This window comes from Nannospalax galili, unplaced genomic scaffold (genome assembly GCF_000622305.1).
Source record: "Nannospalax galili isolate Female #2095 unplaced genomic scaffold, S.galili_v1.0 scaffold115, whole genome shotgun sequence".
Lineage (NCBI taxonomy): Eukaryota > Metazoa > Chordata > Mammalia > Rodentia > Spalacidae > Nannospalax > Nannospalax galili.
In genome coordinates this window covers 349,543-358,294 of record NW_008340588.1, presented here as the reverse complement: position 1 = coordinate 358,294, position 8,752 = coordinate 349,543, and the positions used below count along the sequence as shown (strand labels likewise).

The 8,752-nt window shown below is 40.4% G+C and overlaps 1 protein-coding gene across 8 annotated transcripts in view; it reads right to left on the bottom strand.

The window, feature by feature from the left end:
• The window catches only part of Hecw2 (HECT, C2 and WW domain containing E3 ubiquitin protein ligase 2), a 416,509-nt gene that overhangs the window by 99,296 nt on the left and 308,461 nt on the right, over nt 1-8,752 (bottom strand). For all 8 annotated transcript variants that reach the window (XM_029564734.1, XM_029564735.1, XM_017798837.2 and 5 more), the window contains 3 exons: nt 5,789-5,939; nt 5,013-5,116; nt 4,431-4,555 (listed from right to left, as the gene is read on the bottom strand). In XM_029564734.1, the coding sequence (XP_029420594.1) occupies nt 4,431-4,555; nt 5,013-5,116; nt 5,789-5,939 (380 nt within the window). The remainder of the gene's footprint in view (nt 1-4,430; nt 4,556-5,012; nt 5,117-5,788; nt 5,940-8,752) is intronic.

Below are 8,752 nucleotides of genomic sequence, written 5' to 3'. Positions count from 1 at the left end.
ACAGGGTCTCCCTGTAGCCCCAGCTGGCCTGGAACTCACTATGTAGACCAGGGTGGCCTTGAACTCACAGAGATCTGCCTGCCTCTGCCTCCTGAGTGCTGGGTTTAAAGGTGTGTGCCACCACACCTCGCTTAAATAGCTCAAATAGTTTTTTAAAGAGCCAGGAGAACTTTTAAATTGTGAATGCTGAATATTTACAGTAATATAAATAAGAATTTTACTGAAACAGTTATATACCATAAAAATTCAAGCAAAAACTAAGAAAATACAAAACAAATTAAAATTTCAATAAAGTTTATTTTTATAATGTTTTCTACTAAACTCTAAATAAGAAGAAACTCCATCAAGTACCTGTTTGTACTTTAAGCCCTTTATCAAAAAAATCCCAACTCTATTGATTTCTGCAAAATATAAGTCAGAAAAATAAGCCTTCTAAGCCAACAGAAGTTTGATGAGTAGAGTTTGGGTATAAAGAAGGAAAAATAAGATCCTTAGGGAAGAATATTTTTAAATCAAGATGGGGCTGTCAAGAAAAAGAAACTTTAGGGCTGAAAAGAAGGTTCAGTGGTTAAGAGCACTGGCTGTTCTTGCAGAGGACTTGGGTTCAGTTCCCAGCACCCACATGGCAGCTAACAACCATCAGTAACTCCAGTAACAGGGGATCCAACACCCTCTACTGAACTCCACTGGCACTGCACAACACGGTTACATCTACCTACACAATATACTCATAAGCAATACACTCACACACATAAAATAAAAATAAATAATTTTTAAAAAGAAAAAAGAAACTCTAAAATCATGTCCAGAGAAATGAGAGAGACAGCATAACATGAAAAGAAAATAAGCAAGAAAACCTATGGTGAGCTGCTTCACCTTCTCACACTGTTAAAACAAGTCAGCTGTCAAAAGCCTATATGCACTACAGTTGCCGGGGTGGGGGATGAGGTAATTTTTACCTAATTACTTAAAAGACCAAACAGATTCCTGGGACTCACTGCAGCCTCATTAAAACAGAATTTGCAAGGACTCAATAATTTGCATTTATGTGAAACAAAGAAAAACATACCATGTTAAAAACTACAGCTCATTGACTGGTTAATGATACTGTACTATACCAAAGGACAGGTAAGATAGAGAAGTCAGAGCCTGTGCTCAGTGACATCAGTAGCAGCCTGCACTCAGCCACAGGGAGCATCCACAGTGTAGAGATTGATAAATGAAAATCAGGGCTTGATTTATTGTTTTGTGGCCTGTCCAGACCACAGGCCATCTGCCTGGTTACAAACAAGGTTTCAATAAAACACGGCCAGGCCCGTGTGTTTACATATTGTCTTTAACTCAAAAGCCTAAAATGTTTTTTTTCTAGCTCTTTACAGAGAAAGTTCTGCACACTTAAGAAACTGATGGAGACAACAGCATACCAACAAAAACGTTATCCATCAAACTGCACTGTTGCTTTATGAATAGCTCACATACACCAAGAAATACATTATCCAGCTCAACAAGAGGGTGCTAGCCTCACTGATGGGAATGTGGGGGTCTAACTCTCTTGTTTACTGCTGCCTTAACTTGTCAGCACAAAAGAAAATAATCCAGCTCAAATTAAGAGTGATAAAAATCAACAAAAGCATTGCTGCTACTTTTGCACAGTATGCACTATAATTGCTTTATATTGGCAAATTTACAGGAAAAAAGCCATATAGAGACATACACACATACCACCCCACTCCACCTAGAGAACAGATGCTTAAACATTTACCAGTTCTACCCCTCTCCCCACCCCTGTCTCATGTAGCCCCAAGCTGGCTTCAAACTTGCTTTGTAGCCAAGGATGACCTTGAACTCCTGAGCTTCTCCCTGCCTCTACCTCCTCCCGGGATTACAGGCAGGCACCATCATACTCAGTCCTCCCGGGGATGGAACCCAGGGTTTACTGTATACTAGGTGAGGACTCTACCAATTGAGCTGCATCTCTAGCTCTTGAAGCCTTTTTCTTATCCATACATTCCAGTCTAGTACAGCAAGAACATCAGTTTTCCCTCCCAAACAGAACACATAGTGATCTACTTGTCTCCATCTCCAGTAACACTGCTCTAGTCCAAGTCACTTCTGTGTCTCATCACTGGGCCTTTTCACTTGTCTCCCTAAACCAATCATGCCCTGTGAAACCCATTCTCTATGCAGCATCCAGAGTACACTTTTAGAAATCTACATAACGTCCTATTCTAAAAGAAACACTTAGAATAAGGTTCATTCAAAGCACCACATTCTGAATTTCTGCTCAGGTCTCCAAACTTACTATGTAACAACCAAACTCCTTCCTGCCCCAAAGGTGTCTCTCTTCTTGGTAGGGAAGGTTCTGCTCGAAGGAAGGGCTTTCTTCACCTCACTGTTTTCTTGACATTTTTATGACAGTCTGAATGTGGCTGGCTCCCTTGGAGAAATCTGCCCGTCTAGCCAACCTGTGACAGTTCCTCCTGCAGTTGGTCCCTAGGTCATATGATACTGTGTACTGTTTCAGCTGCCTTCACATCACATTGAGTTATCAAAGGTCTCTCTTTCTATCCATTCATTTATTATCTATACCTCACTCTGCCTGTCTTGTTTACCACTCTATCCCCAAGTCTAGCATACTCTAAGAGAACAGTAGGCATTTAATAAACATTCATTGAATGAAAAAAACAGACAAATAGAAGGTTGTGTTACCTGATTCCAAGTCCAAATCTCGTCAAATAACAGCATGATTTTTTTTTGTGTCTTACGACAACTCTAAACGTTAGCCCAGTCCTCCTTGGACAAAAGTCTGTCACCTCCTGGAATTGTCCCATACACAATTGTAGCATGTTTTTTGTCTACCTTCCTAGCCTCAAGTCTGACTTTTCCTGTGGTCCTATACTCCTTACATACCAGCAACACTAAACTAAGGTACTACTAAGCCAGTTTCAGTAATTATCTGTATGATGATCATGATAGATTCAGGCATATCATGCTTTACAAATGCTGCTCCTTCTACCACTGGCCTGTGTTCCTAGGACAAGTTCCTATTCAGCCTTTAGAACCCTTTGCAAATCAGATCCATCTATGGTTCCTTCCCTGTGCATTTTCGGTGGAGTTAATCACTCACTGTCCATTACTACACTCATAACTCGTCCAAACACTGGAATGTGTTTTCAAGGCTGGGATTCTGAGGTCCACAGTATCTTTATGTTCCTAGAACTTAGCTCAGCACCAAGCATGTAACAGGGAATTAACAAAGTATTGGCAAATGGAGTGTACGGTAAGCCTAAGCCCTCCTGCAAGCTATGAGGACAATAACCACATGATTCATGCTCGCTCCCCCCCAGAATGAAGTCTTCTGTATTCCAAGCTAAACCTATAAACTAGGACATAATGATGAGTAAAACATACTTACAAAGCAAAGCTAATGATGTAAGAGAGAAACACATGGATGTCAGTAAATATGTACACAGTAATTACCTCACAGACATCTCCATGTACTAGGACTATGCCAACTTCTAATTTTCCCCTATGGTCTGGTCAGTTTTTCCTAAGATATTTAATTTGTTTTTCCAAACTCAGATCCAGTCCTTTAACAAATCCCTCATTCTAACGTTCCTACTTCTATCTGTTGTTAATGTGGGGCTGTTAACATTTGGAGTCATCTTCAGTTTCTAATTTATGCACCTACAAATCTTGCCAACTCTCTTCTTGTGCTTCCTCACCTGTTGGTTCCTTCTCTAGGTCCTTATCCTATAGTCCAGGCACTTTGCCCCACAACGAATGGATTATACCCAGCTGAACATCTATAGTCAATGTTTCCTTCATTCTAGGTCACTCCAAGTGAAGTGAAGACTGTCTCTCTTTAATTACCATCTCCGGCAAGCCATTCCCTCAGCACTCAGAGAATCACGGAATGATCCTCCTGTTATGATTTAACTGGATCCTTCAAAATTCCCATGTTGAAACCTAACCACCAAAATGACAATTTCAGAGCCAACTCAGATATGAATAAGGCATAAGGGTATAATCCTGAGTGAAATTAGTGTCCTTCTTAAAGTAGAACCGAAGGCAGGTGTCACACACTGCTGTTCGAAAACGCCATGAAGGAGGAAACTGACCTCCACATGTCACCAAATTGATCCTGGACTTCACAGCCTTCAAAATTTTGTGAAATAAAATTTTTGCTCTTTATAAGTCATTCACTTCTAAGGGTTTGGTTTTGGTTTTGGTGTCTGTTACAAGTTCTGACGAATGAAGATAGTTTGTATGGATAAATGGTTTAAAACATAAGGCGCTTAACACAGAGTCCAAACACAACCAAGCACTCAGGAAACACTTGGCTCATTCTTATGATCAGTACAGAAGTGGGGATCATTTTCTTTGACCTGTTGTTTTGCCATCATGTTCCTCCCAGATATGCTACTCACAGGGTTAGAATGCAGCACGGTGAAGAACTCTGGGCTGATGAGGAACTTCACGGGGGGTGACTGTAACAGCAGTGTGAGCCTGGATCTGGAGGTAGAGTGGGGCAGGACATTCTCCCGTCGAAAATCTAGACAGAGAGACCACAAAGGGTTTCAGGAAAGGTTTACTCACTTCCATCTTTGTTTAATACAAACAGTAGTTATATCATTTGCTACAATTTCAATCCTCTAAACTATGTTATTTCTTTGATATAAATGGATGCACAAAACTCAACTGTTCTTAAAATGACATTGGATAACATTTCTAGTTATTTTACTATATTGCATCCTTAGCTTTTTTTTTCCATTATCACACAGATTCAGGGACTTTGGTAATTTGTAATCTATTTGATTTTATCCTATTTTTCTTAGTACTACTGAAAGATCAAGGGTTAGAAGAGATTTCTGGTGGATTTTTATTTCTAGAGTTAGTTTATCAGATGTTATGGAAGTGCAAGCATTTTCCCAAAGAAAAGCTCATTTCTTGGAAATCCTTGCTGGTTTCTTTTCTATATTTATGAGATACTGGCCCACCACGACTCTTACCTGCGCTGGCATGGTGGAAGTCGGCCTCCTCCCCGGACCCATCAATAGCACTGGTATTTTCCTCCGGCCTCTCATTAGTCATGGTCCTACGGATGCTCTGATAACTAAAACCATGCGCCTTGGTTACATTCCAGTTGCCTGGAGCTGCCCCAGTGCCCGGCCAGAAGTTTCAGTCCTCTCAGCCTCAGTTGTTTTCCCCCAGCCCCATCCCTGACCCATGCACCTTCTGTAACATAAGTAAATGACAGTGCATTGAATTCCGACCCTCCATTGTTTATGGAACATTTTCCTGACAAATTAATGAAACTTAAAAAAACAAAGACCTGTTTCCCTTAACCAAAGAAAACTACATTCCCATAATGATAATGGAAAGAACAAGTGTATGTCCTGCAGCAATTAGTTTTTTTGAAAAAGAATGACTGGTCTGAGAAGGTTAGGTTGATAATAAAGATGGACCAAAAGGGAAGATTCTGGAAGTTATGTTTGACTTCAAATCATAAATGTGTATGCTTGCTTTCATAGAAACCAATTCCTTTGGTTGACTGTATGAGTCTTCATAATTTATTTCCTCTGTAATTTCCCAACATGCAGGTATGCATGCTCGTGTATGCTTTGTTGAATTCTGTCCCCAAGGAAAGGCCAATAAAGTGACAGCTACACCTCACTGACAGGGCACAGAAGATGAAAGAGAGCCAAGTCTTCTATTTCATGCCATGTAAAAGCCCAACCACAACACAGAGCAGTACCAGCATAATGCCCGTAATGCCCGTGCTCACCGCCGGTTCAGTTGCTCCATCTGCTGTATAGAGTTCGATCTCTGCAGCACCTGTGGGGCTGGGGGAGCTGTCGGCCGCTGCCACGTCGTGGTTCTGTTTACGTGATCCACATAGAAGATCCTGCCATGGCTGTCAATGCGTGCCTCCCAGTCTAAACAGCAGGAAGGCACCGAGAGGGATAAGGAGGAGGAGCTGGGGCCAGTAAGGTGGTTCATTAAGTTCAGCACAAGTTTTTTCTCTCTCACATGCTATAATTTGTGGCTAATAACACACACTTCACTGTGTAGTACGGCATGCCTCCCCAGTTCACTTAAGAAACACTTGTTACTAGTTATTAAGCCTCTCCTTCATGAATGATACCAAACTCAAAAAATTTCTAAATGAAAAGATCTTTTCAAGTCTGCACAAAATCTTCACTCTGTGTATGAGCACTAGGAGTAGGAAAGGGAAAGGGAGACAAAGGGGAGGTCTGAGGTGGATAAATATGGTCAACGCACATGATATACTTGAATGAAAATATTTGTATGAATCCCATCACTACGTACAATGACACCAATTAAAAGAAATGCCAAACTATGTATAGTTGATATCATAACACGTGTGATAGTTTCACACCAAAATTAGTATTCATTACTATTTTTAATAATTACTATTTGATCTCTCTCCTTCCCTTTCTCTCCTCTCTCTCTCCTCTCTGTCCTTTTCTCCTCTCTCCCTCTCCCTTTTCCTCTCTCATAACTTAGATGGAAACTTCCATGTGTGTATTGACACACAATTGTGGTAAATTCAGTTTTTGGAAGGAAAGTAGCTCATTAGTGCTACTGTAGTGATCAGACAATGTCATTATTTACATACTTCGGTTTGCCGTTTCCCAACAATGAACATATTTTCAAGGCAAGGACAATTTCTTTCTTCCAACCTCAAATAAATATGAGGTTTTTCAAAAGATTATTTACTTGTATTCTGAGAAGTAAGTGTGTTCATTTCTGTAAACCAATGTGTAAATGCAGATTTGTCTTTGGAGCTAGGTACCTCATGTATGTGTCTAGAAGGTCATCCCCTATTCAGATTGACAGAGCATGAGCTGATCTTTTCAGTAGACAATTGTCAGAATTCATTGCAGTTGGGCAGAAAACGTTCGACAGGAAACCTGAAGCCAGCAGAGATCCAGTCTTTCCTTAGGAAAAATTCTTGTAAATGTATATTTCCATGTAAATTATATTTAAAATTAACAAGTACTTTTCTCCTGAGATGTTTAAATAGCTCAAAATTCTCCATTTAATCACCTAACCACCAGTAGACTCCCTGAACTAATCCTGGAGGCCCCCAGGAAAGCATAAGTTCTGACTACCTGTGGTATTCTCACTGGAAGCGAATGGAACAAATATTCCAACAAAGTCCTTAGGGTCACAAAGACCTGCTCCGAGACCACAGCTGGCACTAGGCCAGCAATGAAGCCATCATGTCAGCTGGGAGTAGAGAGGCATCTTAGATTGGCCTCAGCACATTGCTACTTATGACAACTGTCAAGAGAAAAAAACTGGGCTGAGAAAAAGCATCACACAGAGAACAAATCTCAACTTAATGGCACTCGTGTTCCAAGGTGAGACAGACACAATGAACCCTTCCTGTAAGTCTGAACTCTTTGGGCACAGCTACAATCCCATCAACAGGACATTTCCAAAAGACCTCAGGCTCAGTTGTGCTACACTGACAAAGAGCATGTTCGGAAACCATTTTCCAAAACCCTTTAATCTGCTCCATTTTAAGAACCAATTACTACATCTCATTCCTGCCTAATTAAAGTCAGGAAAATGTAAGCACTGGCAGCATGTGAAGCCAAATGCACATGAACACAAGTGGCCATTCTTTTCCCCCAAGAATGTTTATAGTAGCTTTCAATTTTTAAAAACAAAGAATAGGTCAATTAGAAATTAAAATACAACAGAGACCAGTTAAAGGAAGCAGAAAGAAATGCTGCCAAGCTTCCAAGATAAGGTTATTACTAAAAAATTGACTCTAAGTTTCTGGCAGTTAAAGCAGAAAGAAAACACATTGTTGCATATTTCCCACTTCCTGACAAAAGAAAGCTTTGAAAGACCCAGAGCCTTCAAAGACGGACAGAATTGTTTCCTTGGAACTCATTAAATAAAGATTTACCTAATGAGATGTGTATGTGGCCTGTTTAACAGCTACATGGGTAGTAAAATGGGGGCGTTGGGGAGGATCCCCAAAATGCAATCACCACTGTGCCTTGCACATGCTGTATAATAAGAGAACAAATTATTTTAGATGATATAATTGCATAAACTCATGATCTTTTTGGTTACCTTCTACAAAGATCAGCAATAACATTAATTTGTCAATCATTAAAGACATCTTTATGTGCAGTAGGGAGAATAAAAACCAGGAACAAAACTTTGCTTTCTAAGACGGCAGGATATTGAATGCACATTGAAGACTAACCTTATCAAACAGCACACCTTCAAACAGGCATTCTTGCCTAATTCTATGGGAAATTCTATGGTGCTGACCTCAAGTAGATGTTTGGCAGTGGGTGGGGAAAGACTGCTATGCTGTTTGTTGGCTAATCAGCAAACTCCACATTATTCGTGCTCAAGTCAACACCCTTCCATTCAGGCAAAGGCAGCAGAACATCTTGGAAGATGGTTCACCCTTTGCTGCCACAGTTACTTTGAAAGATACAACAACCTCTTGGATGTTTTTCTACTGGACATGGTCTGTTTTTTGTATAAGAATGCATGTGAGGACTCAGTCTACAGTGCCATTTTCCAGACGGACACTGTTAAACATGGACAGAGTTAGAAGGCTGAATCTGCACCCTTACTTTCTTGACTTAACATAAAGTGAACAATCTGGATAAAGGAGACTGAGAACAATGTACTGAGGTGGGGGTTTGGGTGCAGTGCAGGAAATTGGAAGGCAGAAAGTCTGTTTTCTGGT